The sequence below is a fragment of the Botrytis cinerea genome, chromosome 10 (genome assembly GCF_000143535.2).
Source record: "Botrytis cinerea B05.10 chromosome 10, complete sequence".
In the NCBI taxonomy this organism is placed as follows: Eukaryota; Fungi; Ascomycota; class Leotiomycetes; order Helotiales; family Sclerotiniaceae; genus Botrytis; species Botrytis cinerea.
In genome coordinates this window covers 25,586-43,543 of record NC_037319.1, presented here as the reverse complement: position 1 = coordinate 43,543, position 17,958 = coordinate 25,586, and the positions used below count along the sequence as shown (strand labels likewise).

The 17,958-nt window shown below is 41.3% G+C and overlaps 5 protein-coding genes across 5 annotated transcripts; 3 read left to right on the top strand and 2 right to left on the bottom strand.

The window, feature by feature from the left end:
- The first annotated feature begins 52 nt into the window (after window positions 1–52).
- BCIN_10g00110 (hypothetical protein) lies at window positions 53–2,349 on the top strand. Its single transcript, XM_024695365.1, has one exon. The coding sequence runs from the start codon at window positions 1,182–1,184 to the stop codon at window positions 1,965–1,967; it is 786 nt and encodes a 261-aa protein (XP_024551159.1). The 5' UTR covers window positions 53–1,181; the 3' UTR covers window positions 1,968–2,349.
- Window positions 2,350–5,288: 2,939 nt separating this feature from the next.
- On the bottom strand, window positions 5,289–6,530 carry BCIN_10g00100 (hypothetical protein). The gene has a single exon (XM_001545689.2). The coding sequence runs from the start codon at window positions 6,428–6,430 to the stop codon at window positions 5,579–5,581; it is 852 nt and encodes a 283-aa protein (XP_001545739.1). The 5' UTR covers window positions 6,431–6,530; the 3' UTR covers window positions 5,289–5,578.
- Window positions 6,531–11,388: 4,858 nt separating this feature from the next.
- On the bottom strand, window positions 11,389–12,616 carry BCIN_10g00090 (hypothetical protein). The gene is made up of 2 exons (XM_024695364.1): window positions 12,254–12,616; window positions 11,389–12,176 (listed from the first exon to the last, which is right to left on the bottom strand). Exons 1-2 carry the CDS (start codon window positions 12,399–12,401, stop codon window positions 12,139–12,141), a joined length of 186 nt encoding a protein of 61 aa, XP_024551158.1. The 5' UTR covers window positions 12,402–12,616; the 3' UTR covers window positions 11,389–12,138.
- Window positions 12,617–12,684: 68 nt separating this feature from the next.
- Window positions 12,685–14,646, top strand: BCIN_10g00080 (hypothetical protein). Its single transcript, XM_001545684.2, has one exon. The coding sequence runs from the start codon at window positions 12,811–12,813 to the stop codon at window positions 14,401–14,403; it is 1,593 nt and encodes a 530-aa protein (XP_001545734.2). The 5' UTR covers window positions 12,685–12,810; the 3' UTR covers window positions 14,404–14,646.
- Window positions 14,647–14,825: 179 nt separating this feature from the next.
- On the top strand, window positions 14,826–16,832 carry BCIN_10g00070 (hypothetical protein; the record flags this gene model as incomplete). Its single annotated transcript, XM_024695363.1, has 1 exon — window positions 14,826–16,832. The coding sequence occupies exon 1, from the start codon at window positions 14,898–14,900 to the stop codon at window positions 16,830–16,832; it is 1,935 nt and encodes a 644-aa protein (XP_024551157.1). The 5' UTR covers window positions 14,826–14,897.
- Between the last annotated feature and the right edge of the window lie 1,126 nt (window positions 16,833–17,958).

The following is a 17,958-nucleotide window of genomic DNA, read 5'->3' as shown; positions in this document are numbered from 1 at the left end:
ACAAATATCTGTGAAACAGGCCTACTAATCAGTACGACTCCTTCCACTACCAGTCGCAGCTTCACGGTACAGGATCCCATGTTGAGAAAGAATATTGCTACATTCAGATAGACATGCAGGTTAGAGGGACGTATGTGCGTATTCTCATGTTACTAAAGGGGATTTCCTCCCGTGTGTGTTGGATGCCTTCTCTCGCCTTCTTTTGCCTTGGATGGATATGGACAGGAGTGCGTACACCGGACATGTGAGTGTGGGCGTACTTGGGCGAAGATATGAGATGCTATTCGATGGGTCAATATAATAGATCCGCACATCCTTTGAAAGATGATATTTTTGGACCCCAAATATTTTCTCTCGTACGGCTTTCATTTCCATCTTCACGTCGCCTTACTCATCAATTATATAAGCACGCACTCTTTCTTATCTCGTATCCATCGAACCGAAAACATCGTCACCATCTTTGCGGGGCCCAAAACACATGAAAAGTAATTTCCGAAAAAGTTTGGAAGATCACAGACATCACTCACCACCTCACGCATCATCTTCATTCTGAGGCTTCACTTGAAATAATCTTCCAGCCTTTTCCACATCGGTTATGTTTTGGCGTGAGAATATATTAAAAATCAATTGATCAGCCTTTCGTACCCAGCAGCAACAAGGAGCACCGAAAGGTACGATGATAATAAAATCCGTTCGCAGATAATTTATATGTTTCGATAGCAAACGCTTTGTTTCCATATATACCTACCTAGTATAGTTTATGTATACCTATATATGTGTATTCCCCCCACCATCGTCACCTTCCTTCCATTATCGTCATCGTCAAAAAATTTAATTCTTTGCAAGCAGACACGCAAACAAGCAATCTAATCAATCCACCGCTTTCAGATAGAAGAAGAAGGAAGAAAAAAATCCACTTATCGCAACCAACCCATCAAAACCCAAAACACAAAACCCCCACCATCAAAATTCCCTCTCAACTCCGTTCGCATCAATCACCCACAAACTTCCAACCTTCCTATTTCCATTTCCAGAATTCTGTTCCTTTCCGAAGAAAGATCACGCGAAGCTATTTCACTCCATACCAATATCAACCACCAATTCACCAATTCACCAATCCTCCCACCCTTACTCTCACCCACACCCTCACCCACCCTCACATAATCTAAAACATCGCAAAAATGGTTGGCTCACAACCTAATCTCTTCGCATTCCCAACCGTCGACATCCTCGCCACAACTCTCCGCCAATACATCGTACAAGCCCAAACCGCCGGTCTCGCCCGCCACGACGCCTTCAAAATCGCTGTTTCAGGTGGTTCTCTCCCTAAAACTCTCGCTGCGGCTTTACTCGGCCCATCTAGCGGTCCTGACGACATTATCCACTTCTCCAAATGGGAAATCTTCTTCGCAGATGAAAGAGCCGTTCCCCTCGACCATGAAGACTCCAATTACGCACTCCTCAAAAGCGAACTCCTCGATAAAATTCCCGCCGAAATGGGCAAACCTACTGTGCACCCAATTGATACGGCGCACTTGAACGATGTGCAAGAATTGGCAGATCAGTATGAACAACTCCTTGTGCGCAGTTTCGCATCTCGGGATTCGGTCAAATTGCCCATTTTTGATTTGTTGCTATTGGGTTGTGGTCCTGATGGTCATACGTGTAGTTTGTTTCCAGGACATGCTTTATTGAGGGAAACAGATGCGTGGGTTGCGCCAATTGAAGATAGTCCAAAACCACCACCAAAGAGAATTACACTTACATTGCCGGTGGTGACACATGGAGTTAAGATAGCTTTTGTAGCAACAGGAGGTGGAAAGAAGGAAATTATGAAGGAGATTTTCGAAAAGGGAAATGGATTACCTTGTGCATTGGTTAATGAGGGAGCCAGAGAAAGATGTAGTTGGTTTGTTGATAATGCAGCGGTGGAAGGAGTTAGTTTCCCTAGGAAAGGAAGTCTTTGAATTTTTTCTGGGCTGAAGGGGGAAAACCTCAGATTCTAGCTAGGTAGATTCCAAGTATCAAACAAATTATTACAGTAAATGAATATGTGTATGAAAGGGTAGTTGGTTGGCTGGCTGGCTTGCGTCTTTGAATTCGGAGTTGAAGAAGAAGCGAAGATTTAGATAGATGGGTGGATGGTGTTCTGAAAGAAGGAATTAGGATTTCTTGCTTGCTTGCTTGCCTGCTTGCTTGTTTACTTGCTTTCATTCCTTCTTTTCTGACCTGATTAGAAAATCAAAATCTTGTCATCTCTCATGTCTAGGTGCATATAGATCCGGTACAGATAGATATTCATTGAATTCATAAACTTTCTATTCTTGCTTGCTTGCTTGCTACTTAACATTTTGGTATTCTTGTGTCCTTTTGTCCTCGGGAGTTCGAGATGTGAGAGGTAGAGAAAGATGCTGGGTTTCGGATGGGTGTATGAGTGTGTGTGATTCTACTTACGGGTGTTGAGAGGTGCGTGAGGGGCGAAGGAGGTGAGATGCAGAGGTAGGATAGGTGGGTGGGTAGGAGAGAGAGAAGAAAGAGTAAGGGGAGGTAGGTGGAAGAAAATAAATCACTGTTTCTTCTTCCTTTTCATCATGATTGTTATGAATCAACTACGGACTAAGAGTAGAAGGTATGGGACATGGAGATGGATATCGATACATATAATCTCACCCTCTTCTTCATTTTCGCGTTCTATCTCATTTGTAAATTTTCATTCTTTTCTTTCTCTCCAGTTCATGATTTCTTTCCTATCAATCACGGGGCGTGATGCTTAAGGATTTCTTATGTGCGGTCTAGAGTTCTTGGCACTGACTGTGGAGCTCATCCTGGTGCTGCTGGGGGTTACCGCTGTCTATTTTTCTTTAGATTAGAGTTTTTGTTTTTACGGTTGATTTAGGGTTGGTATCTAGTTCGTTTTACTTTTCAAGGGGAAAGGGAAAATCTGTGGTATTGTGTTGTGTTGTTTAAAGGGGTGGTGAAGTCTTGAGTAACTCGGGGCTAGAGATTAGGTGTTATAGTCGGGGAAATTTAGTCTATCCGCATTTGTTTGCAAGTGTGGTTTATATATTGATTATATGTGAGAAATTTGGAGGGTGCCTTGAGCTAAATCCCAGAATGAAAAAGAATTGGTGTAGTTGGGATGGAGGAATTGTGCATATGTTGATTAGGGTATGTATCTCTATGAATGTGAATAAAGTATATCGATGCTTTGGTAATGGGATGATACGATTTTTATAGAGAAGGATGGGACTTTTATGCCAGGCTGAGTTGATAGAGCTATGCTCTTTGATTCATGCCGAGGAAGGTGAATTTGCCTAGGGAAGATCTTGAGCGGATGCTGTATTATTTTGGATGTACGTTTTAAGTTTTTGCATAGGAACTAAGGTACGTTGAGGAGGATTCTCTATATTTTAACGGAAAAGGAGTAGTCGAGGGTGGTGGAATTTGCGTGATAGAATAATTGTGTCTACGTTGTGTTGTGTAGCAAGGTGAAAAGAATTCATCTGAGTAGCCTCGGTGAGAAACAGTTTTCCACGAATTTGTTGGATCAATAATATTCTGCATACATTGGAGTTGTGTTTTGCTGCTTTGCAGATTTTTGCCTGCCGGTGTGAAAGCTGAGATGTTGAGGAAAGATAGCTCCGTGTATCGCGTAAGTGTTAGTGTAAGCGTAAGTTAACAAGAGACAGGATGGAAATGAAGAGGGCATGTTGAGAATTGGATAATTAGTAAGGAGGTATATAGGTAGGTCACACGCGGCCCTCGACTCTAAGAGTTTAGAATGAATCTTCGCTGCAATTTTATTTCCACCTGCGTTTACTGGAATTAATCTTTATGTCTTTAGTTAGTTGATATCAAGAGTTGCAGATGAATTTCTTGGTTCTGAAAGGTCGTACATCCGGGAGTTTAACGTTATGGTTCTAGAATACCCTGGAATTTCAAGACATTGAATATTCGTTTAAAATAGCCGAGGTTATCTAGAGAGGGTTCATTCGTAGGTGTTTCAATAAGGTCCAAAGTGCTGTCCAACAACTCGAAGCTCCTTATCTTTTGATTTTGAACTCTCTGAATATATATCGGATCCGGAAATTGAGGCCCTTCTGTTGTGGGACTACGGTCCGGACTCTGTGATGCATTGAAATAGATCATGAAAGTTGATACTCATAAACTTAGCATCTATTCTCCTTCTCCCATGGTATTAGTAAGACTTGGGACTGCATTAAAATGTTTTCTTCTCCTTCGCGTACCCCCTGGATTCAAACTTGCCGCTGTTAACTCAATTCTATTATGTGCTCGCACACCACACGTTATCTTGGAGCCCAAAGGACTTGAACACAAATAAGACCCCCCTAGAGGATTTCTTCAGTGTCAAAGAACCCAAACTTCATAGGACAAGATACGATCAAGCATCATGATCCACATGTTGTCATTAAACCAAGTGAATTGGTCCATGGTGGAACACGACTTATGAAAACCCTCCGCAAAAAGACCGGCACGATAATTTTCTCGTAGACTTTAATAAATCACTACCGAGTGTTTCAAGATTTTAATCAACTGCAAATTCTGTATGTTGATTGAACATAGCTGCGTGTTCTTTGAAAAATTGATCGTTTATTACTGGATTAAAGATCTTCGTCTTTTGACAAGAAGCCTATCAGGGAGTCCAATTTTTCACCGCGAAGTAGTTTTCAGTGTGCTGTGGGAAGTAGGCGCACTCACAATTAAGATAATGAAGCTATGCAAAACCGAGCGATGTGGAAGTCAGATTTGTCTGATGAACCCGAACCAGTAGATCTGGTGGTCAACTAGAAAAGAGGTAGTACGTGTGAGCTACTGCCCTTCCCCAATTCTCCTCTTTGCATCTCCTCTAAATCATACTCTGAACTCTAAAGCAGCTTGAAATACCTTCTAAACTTTCCAAAATATCCTAATTTGACAACGCCTTTTAAGTAAAGTTATGCGGCGGGTCTTGGTACCGGGAGGACGACTGGAAGATTGAATCAGCAAATAAGCAAATGATGGGAAGAATGAACATAAAAAAGAATGAGTATATAGAAGAATGAGTCATTGAAAGAAGCAATATCGAGATGTAGCAAGAATTTTGGGGGCTTGAAGTTCTACGAGGAAGGATGGGAGGCTTCTAGGTCTCCAAATTAAGATATCCTCCAGCAGGAACTAACATCAATCACGAACAAGATGCTTCAGTCACTCAAGGCAAGAAAAGCGATAGAATACAGAAGAAGAAAAAGAGGTGAAAACAGTACGACAGAGGAAAAGGTCGATTTAATTGATCGGGCTTGTATTTTCAAGTCATTATTTGTCAGATCAAATCTACAGTATTGTGCTTAAATCCCCCAATAGTTACTCCACGCTTGATCTATAGCAGCCGTAATCTCTTTATGTACATTTCCTCACTCCCAATCTCAAAGAATCATAGAGAAATCTTGCACAATACCGCAATCAATGTAAAGCTCCATATACCACCCCGGAAACACAGCATCCCCGCACAATATATCCCTTACTCCGCCAGAATATCCATGCTTCCTCGACGGCTTCCTGATACAGGCGAATAATCCAGCTATGATCGATGATTCGTCATCGGTCTAGCTAGAAAATCCTGATATCTCCTCACATCATCCCCGTTCATAAACATTTCCAAACAGCCTTTCAAAGAAGCCTTATTCGAAGTATATTCCCAAATCCTATCTTGATAATCCCACTCCCAAAAGACCACAAAATCTCTGGCTCTACCCAAGTTCTTCATACCGGTCTTTGGATACTTCTCGAACAAGTCCCAATCAGATGGCTCGGGCCAGACACGAAACTCAGAACTGCCATCGAAATAGCTCTTGAATACTGCGTTGAATGCAGCTCCAACCTCCTGGGATTGCGTATTCCACATCTCGCGACAAACCCAATCGATGGGAAGATAGGTTGTGTAAAGATTGATTCTGCCACCCGGCGTCATGGGTAGGAGCTTATTGCGTCGATCCGATTCTTTGACCCGGAGCTGTGTTACTGCGGTCGTCTTTGTATTGGCCTCCACTATTTTTCTCCAAGCTTCAAAGCCTATCTTTTCCTGCAGAGCTTTTGTACGCGCAGTTTTTCTTTCTCGGCTAGCAGCAGACATTTGAGCGAGAGGTGAAGTAGCTTCATCAAGATCTGAGTGGGTTGCATTGAGAGAGTGTGCTGTAGGTTGTTCAGATTGATTCGGAGCATCGTGATCACCGGAATCATTATTGATTTCTGCGCCCATACCAAAGTTGTCGATGGATTCGAAGACCGAATTCTGTGAGCAAGCTCGCTTTGTTGGACCTTGCTGTATGCCTGATGGGGTAATTGAGAGTTCAGAAGCGGGGAGGTGACCTTGAGAGGATGATACGTCAGGATCTTCTGCATCAGAAGATGCTTTTCTCTTTTGTGAGAACATTTTCGATGAGGAAGGATCGTTTTGGGTAAAGTTTTGTGTTTGGTTGCGTGAAGTCAAGAATTAATGCAAGAGTTTCGCAGAGATATTTTCAATCAATTTCAGGGTTTTCTGTCAATTCATGGCTTAGTTTGCCTTATTCAAGTGAATACCATTTATTCGCAAGATTGCTTCAAATATCTTGCTCTAATTTACTGTATTCACTAGTCATAGTTGAGATTGTGGTAGCAATAATATTAACGCTCCATGTTGAATATTGTTCATTCTGAACAAATGAGCCATTTTGTGTTGTGAGCCACAAAGTCTTTTCCTTTGTATTCGTTCTTCGATACTTAAACTTTCCATGTTCCTTTTTTTTATTCTCGCTTCATGAACCTTCATCTAACAAATGTTCCAGAGATCCTAGACTATAATTCTTGCCTATACAGTCCCGATGCCAAAATTGTACGAAATCTTGGGATTCAGCAAGTCTGATCTTCGATTCCCCAAGAACTAGCCATCAAATTGTTCCATTTTTCTGATACCGGTCAGATTTCAAATCTCACGTCTGTCTTGAAATTTATCTTGAACTTTACATCTAACAGTTCTTCCACCTTTTCTACAGCTATTACACTGTCTATATGCCAATCTGGTGAGTGTTCAGATCACAAAAGCATAGATGATGTGTATGGATAGACTTTGCCGGATTTATTAGAAGGTTTCCTCGAAGTCCCAGAAGCTCTATCCTCCTATTTCATAATGTTTCTTTTGGCCTCGATATCTCCCAGTTCTTCTTTCTTGTTGTCACCCGTTGTCTCCCGTTGTCTCATTGCTTGCATAAGAAGATGGTGATGGCGGCTGAATTCTGTTCCTATCATTATTGTGTACGCTGTCTTCGTTCATATAGTCATTTTCATTGATATCAGTCTCCTTAAACGCTTGTCAGCGATCTAAAATGCTCATTGTGTGAATGTTTTCTGGTACCTCCTCACTGACATTACTCTTCAAAATTGCAGAGATCTTCGGTACTGTTATTGTTAGCTGTATTCCAGCTGTTCACATTCTGGATCAGAACCACCATTAATAGTGCACTCATGTCATCAATTCGAGGAAATGGCCTCTTTTCATTCAAAAAATCTGACTCTAAGACTCCCTTTGGATCCAATCAAAACGGCCAGTACGACTCAACGTCCAATTTGAAGTTGCCCCCATACAATATCCTGAAGGATAACGCGTCGGCTATGAGTAGGTCTGTTAGTCAACGAAAGGCTGAGTTGGCTACAGAGTCTAAACCTAACCCTTTGAAGAGACGAGCTGAAAACCTTGAAAATAGACAGGGATAAAGTATGATATAGATTGGAGTACAACGGAGCATAAGAAGATGAGAAGAAAGGTGGTTGCGGAAGTCCGGTTTTAGAGTCTTGGAGGATTACTTGGAGATGGACAGATAGACGAAGTAGCTTGGTGAATAAGGTAGATAATCCATCCGAGAATTCCAGCAACTAGAGGTAAGATGACTCGCCAAGAGGACCATGAATGTCTAACGCCGTCTGTGATGAGCCCAAGGAATACCGAAATTGTTGAAGGAATAAAGATGAGAGCACCGATAAATTCCACCCTTTTTAGCGCATGAATTCAGGTAGGGCTGCGATTGTACTTGGCTTTCAGTAGTAGTAGTAGCCCAGCAATATCTATGATGCCTATAGGAAGACTCATGTAGAAGATCCAGCGCCAACTAGAAGCTGCGAGCACTCCACTTATAACTGGGCCTATTGTGGAACCGATACCAGCGGATGAGAGTACAGCACTTAATTAAGAACCGCGATGACGTGATGGAACGAGGTCGCATATGATGATATCGCCTAACACGTAGGTTCCTGCCACGCCGAGACTTTGCACAGTTCTGCCAGCGATGAGCATGACAGGACTGTTTGCACTACCAGATATTCCACTACCGAGAACGAAAAGTGTAATGGCACAAATGTCAGAATTCCGACGACCGAAAACATTAGCGATTCGACCGTATAGTGGATAGAAGGGAATGAAAACTACACCGTATTTTTATTGATAAACTAAAGGCTGAGGAAAGAAAAAACCCCTTAGAACTTCTAGAAATAATGTAACCTCCTGTATTAATTCTCAATCTAATCCTCCTATCCTAAATCTACCCCTCTTCGCTTACATCTAACCTGAGTCTACTTTTACATCAATAGCCACCCGAGTCTACCCAGTCTACTCTTGCGCCAATGGTACCTGAATACTAGAACTTCCCAGCTCCTAAAAACTGTCCACCTCCAGGGGTTTTTGTCCTCAACAAACTCATGTGCAATAATGTAGTGGGCGGCACATCTGTAAGGTTTCTTCTCGCAGAGCAAGAACTTCTGGCACGAGTACCGCGTGACCATTTCTCAGCACGCCTTAAACATCGACTCTGAAAGACTTTTCATGCTTTGAAGAATGTGCGACTAGCAAGGAATTCTTTGCTTTACAGAAAGCATCGTTCCTTTGAATTAGCTTCAAAATCTTGATCATTGAATATAAAGCATCGTCTATAGCCTTTTCCTTGATCGAGATTCGTGCCACTGGACATCTTGGTACCAAGTTTTGTAGGGCGCTACTCACTTTATGAAAGTGACTCAGAGGCGAGCTCTGTTCTTGCATTTAATCCGCTGGTTGAGCCTAATTTACCATAAATATCTGATTTTGGATGGCATCCCTGTTCCCTAAACTCGCAATCCCTACAGCAGCCAGGTCATGCCTAAGTTTCTGTTGAAATGTGGGTAAGGTTAGATCCTCATCAAGGTTCTTTGAGAAATTTGGCCATCGAGACGGAACATCTGTTGGACTGTTCTTCCCTGGTTGATGGCGTATTTCAAAGTCATACCGTGAGAGCTCCAGTACCCACTGAGACTGCCTCAAAGACAGCTTGGTCGTAGTCATAAAGTATCGGTAATTCTGATGCTCAGTCAAAACTTCCACCGGGAAAAGACTTCCTTCAAAATGATGTCTCTAATGCATAGAGCATTTTACGATAGCCAAGAGCTCACTGTCATGAGTTTTATATTCTCTTTCGGCGCCGTTGAGTTTCCTATACCAGAGCTCGACTGGTTGCCAATGCACTTGTGAATGTTCTTCATCATTGTACTATTGACTGATGAGTCAGGCGATAAAATATTCTGAAGTGTCAGTTTCCAAACGAGAAGCGGCTTAAGGGTTGGAAATTCTAAACATCGAAGCGGTTGTGAAAGCCTTCTTCAAGTTCTCGAATCCTTGTTTGGCCTTCTCGTACAAATCGAAGGGGCTAAATTTGACTTCATTCTCCATTACTTTTAGCATCGACTTCGATGGCTTGACCATCAGAGAGAATCCCTCAATAAACCGCCGGTAGAAGCTTGCAAACCCGATAAACACTTGAATGCCTCGGAAACCCTTGTGTTCCGGTCAATGTTAGATGGCCTCTGCTCGAGATTTCTCCAAGGCGGTTCTTTTTGCATTGATGACGAACCCTAAGAACTCTACTTGTTAAGTATTAGACTCACATTTTGACAATTTGGCGTAGATTCCATTCTGCTTCAATTGACGGAGCACTCCTCTCATATGCTCAATGTCTTTGGAGTTGCCATGGAAAATTACGGGGATGTCATGCAGATAGATAATCACATTGACATCAAGTCGGAGAAGCTACTGTCGATATGAGCTTTGAAAATTTCTGGGGCGTTGGCCAGCCCAAAAGGCATGATCAAGTATTCGAAGTGACCATTTCCCGATCAAAATGCTGCTTTCCCTCATGATCCTCTTTGATGCTTGTTCGATAACAAGCTTTTCGTAAATCAAGCTTTGTGAACTACTGAGCTCCAATCAGTCTATCCAGAATCTCTAATCCAAGGGTAGATAGTACCGGTCCTTGACGGTGATGTTGTTGAGAGCTCGATAATCCACACAGAGTCCTAGGCTCCCGTCTGCCTTTGACGAAAACAGGACGGGTGCATCTACCAGACTCTTTGAAGTCTGTATTCAACCTATGGCGAGATTTTCGTTAAGGTATTGTTTAAGAATCCCCAGTCTTGAGTAATTCCTGGGCCTTTTCTTCATCAAACACATCAAGAAATTCGGCAAATTTGGGTGGCAAACCGCCAGAGGCCTCAGAGGCTTGAACTAGGCTTATTCCTTTGGTCAGCTTCGACTTGGGGGTTAAAATCTGGGGAGAACCGCCAGTTGACGAATGCACATTCATTGATTTCAAGATCTTCATGAGAATTATCAGCATCCCCTAATTCCTCTGTTGACATGCATTTAGGAAGGCCACATGTGGCCTCAACCCAATTGTAATTGGCGCTCACCGTTGCGAGTCAATTGTATCCCAGGATACATTCAGTTCTTGCAATATCAGCGATCCCCCATGGATGACATTTTTGGGTATACTGGCCCTCCGCCAATGATGTCTGTGACTAGATCATCATCTACCTAATATTCATTGCTCAATCGTGCCTTCTGACGAGATTGATCCTGTGGTGCTCCAAAGGAATCGTCATAAATTCTTTTATTTGAAGAACTTTGGCCCAAATTTGGTGATGATTCGGGGGCGTGGAGATATTTTGCGTTCAGCTGTGTACGCAGAGCCGCTACTTATTCTTGAAGGATCTGGATTTTGCTTTGAAGCATTTCCTCTCGCGTAGCACGGGTGGTTCGTTCTTCTAGAGGATCTTGGTCCTTCTTTGTTGGATTCTTGATTACCGCAGACTGATCTGAGATTTAATCGTTCACTCTGGTCATATCTGCAATTCAATTGTCATACCATTCAATTGAATGTGGTCCTCAGCAGACAGCGGGCTCGACCTTTTAGACTTCGGTTGAGTAATCTGCATCACTAAATGGTCACTACTAGGACTTGAAGCTCTTGATTTTGCATAAGACCTCATGTTGAGCACTTTTGGAACCTCTCACCCATCATACAACTAGTCACCAATTTCAATTCACACCTTTGCATTATTCCTATTGTATTTATCCACGCGCCCTCCCACCTAATCGAATATCATTCAGATGTTTACACCTCTTTCTAAAGTTGCCGCACCGTGTCCAGCACAGCCGTCACAATGGGAACAAGATGTTCATCCCCTGGGTGCGAATCATTTTTGATGTTTAATCTCCACTTTACCCACTGTCGACGGCACATATTGAATTGGCTCGAGCTTGACTAGTTCTAGTTATCCTGTCAACGTCAGATCAAACAACTATATATTCGTAGAAGCCCTTGATCGATTCACTCGGTTGGTAATGTGCATAGCTCCTCTTCTTCGGAATCTTGTACCGGATCGTAGCGAAGAATCTTGAACAACTGAGGTCGGGAATGGCTGGAAAATTTTCCGTAATTGGTCTTGTAGTTGAGGATTTCGCGTTGTGTATTGTCATATTCGTCATGTCGTTCGTGTAGAACTCCATTCCGGTGATTTATTGAATGTACTGTTGAGCCAGCTTGCTTTCGATTCTGTGCTGTGTTCACAGACTCTTAACAGCTCGCCACACAGAAGGTATTGTTCAATTTCATCGTTCGAACCATACATGTAATTGCCATGCGAGTTGGGATCCGATACAGTACTGGAGGTTATTCTCTTTTGGTTGGTGAAAGCCGGGACGTCATTTTGATGTTAACATGAATGCGGATATGATTGCTCAGTGTGATGTAAAATTGGACGGTATGGAAATTTCGAAATTACTTCTTTCGACTCGGAAGATTATTGGTTGAGAAATAGTGGTATATGGGATGTTGAGACTACATTTCACCTGTTAGCTAGAAGAAAATGGGGCTTAAGGGGTAGTTGAATGAATGGAGGGGCTTGTCATACTTACCTGTATTTGAATTGACCTCTATCGATGTAGAAACTGGGAAGGTATTGTTTCTATTGATCTGCGGAACTGCGCTCTGATTCTTCAATGAAACGCCAACTTCAATCTTCTCTTGACCTTCGTATTCTTGCGGTACTGCTGTAGGATCCATTGGGCCTGGGAACTTTCTTGACCCCGAGTAATTCGGAGGAGTCTCGATACACTTGAATGATACATTTCCCCGTCACCAAGAATCCAAACGAATGGACAAATCCAAGTTAACATACCACACTTTCAATGCTACCAGGTATTCGTATCATAGAGATGTTTTAAAATTGATGATGTGGCATGCTTCATGAACATTGTGATATGGTTAACGTTTGGTCCATGAGACCATGCTTCTTGTTGTATCAGTCGGATAAAAGAGGTACCGTGATGACCTGGATTCACTTTTTGAAGTTTTTCGCTTGCTTGAACTTTCATTTTGTCGGCGTAAGTTTCCTTTAAGGTCTGACTACTGTTTTCTCAATTCTACAATTTAATCTTTTGGAGGATTTGATTGCATAAAAATGACATCAAATATGGAACAGAAAGAGCCATCAAATGAAACGACTAACACAGTCAAGAGCTTGAAAGAAGCATATCCTGGAAACATCGTGAAACATGCACATTGTTTTATGATTGTTCGACCTTTGGAGGGATGCAAAGTTGATAAATCGGTGTCAATTATTAATGATTCGACGTTCAAACAATCATCAGCAACGCGCCTCAGACAACTTGCTTTCACAGTCGATGTAACTCCAATCGATGTTGCATTAACACTACTCCGACACTTTCTGAGTCTCAATGCAAACTTCGGCATTCCTGAAATCACAATCACGGCAGAGGAAACTGCATTCTACAAGGCTGCCTGGTCAAATATTGGCTGGAGATCAGAGGAAGATCATGAAGTCAAATATCAGCTTGTGAAAAAACTTCTCGGTACTCAAGAGCTTTCAGAGGAAGACATCAAGAACGCGGATCTCTCATTCGAAAGTATCTTTGGCCACCAGAGACTTCGATGGCTCTTCAAAGAGCATCCTTGCTTGAATGTCGCAAGTCGTTTGGTCATCCAGAAGATGGTTGATGAGCCCGACACTGCATGGAAGAAAGGCGAAGTGGATCTAGAAACTTTCCTGCGATTCAACGAATTGAAATGGGATGGAAGCCTCGAAATAGACCAATTCATCAACAGACAGTTTTTGGGTGTAAAGAGGGGAAATCACTTGCGTGCGCACTTCTCGGCGAGGCCATACTTCTTTTCAATTCTGTACGAACCAGGAAAGAAGGGCCGGTCCATATCCGAAATCAGAACTTTCCAAATGGCTGGATTTATGACCACACCTTTGAATCCAGATGAAGTGGAATTCGTTTGCGACGACAGGAAACACACCTATGTTATAACCGCCATAATTAGGTTAGGAGACAAAAATGGCCTCAAAGATGATATCCGTACGTATACCTACAAAGGCAAAGAGATCAAACCTCACCAGACTGTCGGAGGGCAAATTGAAGGAACTGCGAGGTCAGAATACGAAGCGACTGGAAAGCGATGGTCAATTGAAGACAAAGGTCGATATATGCTATTTTACTATCGAATTTCGCTTGATGATGGAGGACCAAATCCTGAGACTTATATTATCAAAGATGGTCCTGAATTTGAGCCCAGGGATTGGTGTCAAGATGATATTCCCATGCACGATGCTCCTGTCACACCAAAGGAGACCACAGTCGAATCTTCTAAGAAGGTAGCTGGACAGTTGTCAAGTGGTGATGGTGCTCTTGGCTCTAAGAATAAATCTAGATCCTTGTCAACTCAAAATGATGATCCTGGAGACAGAAATTCTGGGGCAAACGACAAATCCTGCCACTATTGCGGGGTATTTGGCCATCTAGAAGCGAAGTGTTGGAGAAAATATCCAAACTTACATCCAGATAATCTCCACCACAACAAGGAAGGTAACTCCGGTCACAAGTCTGAGTCTGGACGTGGATCTAAATCTAGACCTAGCCGTGGATCGGGTTCTGGACCTAGCCGTGGAATCGGAGTTTCGAGTGTGAGGCGCTCTGATAGCGGAGCTAGTAATAAAAGTAGTAAGAGTGTTCGATTTGATGATAGACACTTGTACGACTGATAGGGATGGAATGGGTGCGTGAATGGAAGGAGGGGAAGGAAGGGCCGACTTAATTTTTGAGAAATGGTAGAATCACAAGATTATAACTTTAACAATCCTTTTGACAACTGAATTGTGATCCAACATAACTTAAATGATTCAATTCCTCATGCATCATATCCACATTTTCTATTTTCACTCTAACGCTAGAACTCAAATATAAGACCTATCCAAAAGAAACATGAAATTCGTCAAGTGTAAGCATTAGAATGTTAGATAAAGATGTAAATGAAAGTAACAATCATATAATGACATGATATCATGCAATCCCATCGAAACATATTACACCAACCAGAGTTCGCTTTGCCAGCTTCCCCACTTTTCCGCTTTTCCGCTTTCCCTATTAAAGTTAGACTAATTTCATGACTTCCACTTTACACTTTGAACTTCATGTCGAACAAAAACATCTTCATCAACATATAGATACATTGTGTGAAAGCACGAAAATAACCAAGATGGCATTACCAAATAATTATGGGTTGTTTAATGCCTTTAATGATATACCCAGACCTGGAGCTGTGGCCAATGAAAAAATTCAACACATGGAAGAGTACATTCAAAAAGTGGATACATTCTTGAAAGATTGTAATACAGAATTTGGCAAAGTTTCCATTTCAAAACAAAAATGGGAGAGATACCAAGTCCTAACTGCTTCATATGAATCTAAAATGACTCAATTGGATGCAGCGAGGAAAAGACTTGAAGAACTTTGGAATGATCGAGATGAACGTCAAGTCAAGGATCCTGAAGAGCATGACAAAGCATCAGCAGACAGGGTACGAAATATCCTTGCTAGAGAACAGCAAGACGCCGAATCAATGATTGGGGAAGCATATGCTCTCATTCTTTTGAATAATAAGTCCTTAGATAATATCAGAAGCTTGAGTCCTGCAACAAAGAGATTGCTAGAAAATGCTGAATTGTTGCCCCTCCGCAATCAAATTAGTGACTTACAAGAACAATTGAGTAATGCTGTGCAAGTACCAGCAACTCTACCTGATGCTAATCTCATTCATAAATTACGTGAAAGCCTCGAGAAAGAGAAACAAAAAAACAAAAGACTTGATGACAAGGTCAATGAGCTCAATGGTCGAATCACGAATTTGGAAATTGGTGTCAAGAATAATAAAGATGATGCCAAGAGAAACCTAGATTCATGGAATGCATCCAAGGTGGAAGTTTCCAAACTAAATGATAACATCAGATTAGCTGAAAAGGCTTTGGACTTGGAAAAGAAAAAGTTCGAAGCCCTAAGAAAGAGGTACAAGAGCTCTTTAAAAGAACAAGAATCTGAAAAATCTGCAAGTGAAGAGCTCATGTCCTTGAAACAAGATTACAGAGGCTTACAAAATGAATCCGAGTATCAGGAAAATTTATTTTGTTCTTGTATTGGTCTACTGTTGGAGATTCCAGAAGATATGAAGAATAGATGGTGCAACATATTTAGAAATGCATATTATCCTCTGAATGAAGAACAAGAACTAATTCTTGATCATCATTCTTCACACCAACTTTGGTTAGTACAAAATCCGATCACTTCTAGACATGACGCAGAGATTTTAGAGATTTCAAATGAAGACATGTCCCTCCCTATGAGCTCTGCCTTACGTTTAATTCATCAATTTCAAGCCAGGCCTTCCAAAGTGGAGGAGCCGCGAACTTTGAGGTTGATCTCACATTTGATAACCAAAATTACTGAAGTTGATCAGTATTGGTTAAGTCAAGTATCACTCTCGTGTTTCCATGTCTTTCATAGTTACGCTGCAGTAGAAAACAATGAGGATGTTGGACCATCCCTCTTACATGGGCTTACTTCGCTAGCAATGATGACTCTAATACATCATATGGCTATGAGTTATCCTCAGATTCAAAGTATCTTCTCGATTGATGAATACATTTGCAACACCACATCACAAATTGATCCAGGTGATGGACCGATATTTGAGTTCTCCAAAGTTCTCCCAAAATTGACGAATCTAGATGTGGATGATGCTGTCGATGCACTGAGAGTACATTTCCAAGAAAATGTCATTCATTACTCTCTTCATAGTCCATCTATTATAGTTGGAAACTTTGGATTGGATGTAATTGGGCTAACTATGATTACCGAACCAAACTTTGAATGGGTCATGATCATTGAACATAAGAGTTATGGAAAACCTAACTTGATAAATATGATAGAAAAATCATTGTTCAATTTATCGGACACGTACATTAATCTAACAACTTCAACATTTTGTATAAAGGATCGCTCAAAATTTGCAATTCTTCTGTTCGATCACGAGGAAACGGATAGAGAGTACCAATGGTGGAAAATGGTAACCACTTATGAATTTAGGGTTTGGTCTGTTGAGGATGATGAGATGTTCCATGCAATTTGCATGAGCTAGGTTATTGGTGGAATTGATTGATAGCTACATGTTTCTATGACTTAATATAATAACTCTTACCCATTTACGACTCTTTTGTGTGATATGCCTTTCGTTAGTTCTCCATGTCGTGGAGAATCTATGCTCTAGATCAGGCTGTAATGTCCTTAGAGGATATGCATCTGCTCATTATAAGTTCCACAAGGTGATAGGAAATCATGTTTCTATCTTTCTACAAGTCTCAAAGTTATCAATTATGGCTGAGAGGGCAGGTCCGAAATCTTTCGTCACATCCCGAGGCCTCAGGTTTAATGCATTTGACGATGTATCTTCAGGAATATGCATAGCTAGGATATTGATGCGGTGCTGTAGGATTTTGATTGATTATTGAATTACTATCTTAGGTTCTAGAATTAAGATTGTGTATTTGATTGATTAATCCCTTTTCCTATAAACTAATGATCATTAAGGTTATGAGCACCAGAAAACTGAGGTATGTATTAAAACTCACATGTGTTCGATGCGGAGGTATTCGGCGTTTAAAGAGGCCTCAAAACAACGATCTGTCGAGTCCTAGAGATAAAACAGATGGAAATCTGGCTTCAAATCGATAGCATATCGGTTATATAGGGAATAAAATGCTTGGCTTTCATTTCCTAATAATGGGTCTTACCCAAATGCAAAATCATAATGAATCATGGCTACGACACAAGCATCAATTCGAGGGAGCGGATGCACTTGCCGATCAAAGAAACAGAAGTCCAGCATCAGAATGGGAGGGTTGGCCTATAGCAAACGACAATCACTCTGAAATCTGTAATGAAAACATCAGTGGTAGTACAATCTAACAGACAAAAGCCAATGCTCCCTGTAAAATATTAAAATTGAACTTAAAGTATATAAATAGATGCCCTAATTATTATTCCTATGATTTTTTAATGATCACCACTAACAATAATCTAATTTAAGATATTGGGTTTTAGAATGAAGATAGAAATTTAGGGTTGAAAGTATTTAACCTTTTCAAAATCAATAATAATGTTTATTATTTAAGATTCTGATTATATGAGGAGGATGAAACAAATGATAGGGTTTTTGAAATAGATATATATTTAATTAGAATAATGATAGTGATGGATGTTGGAAG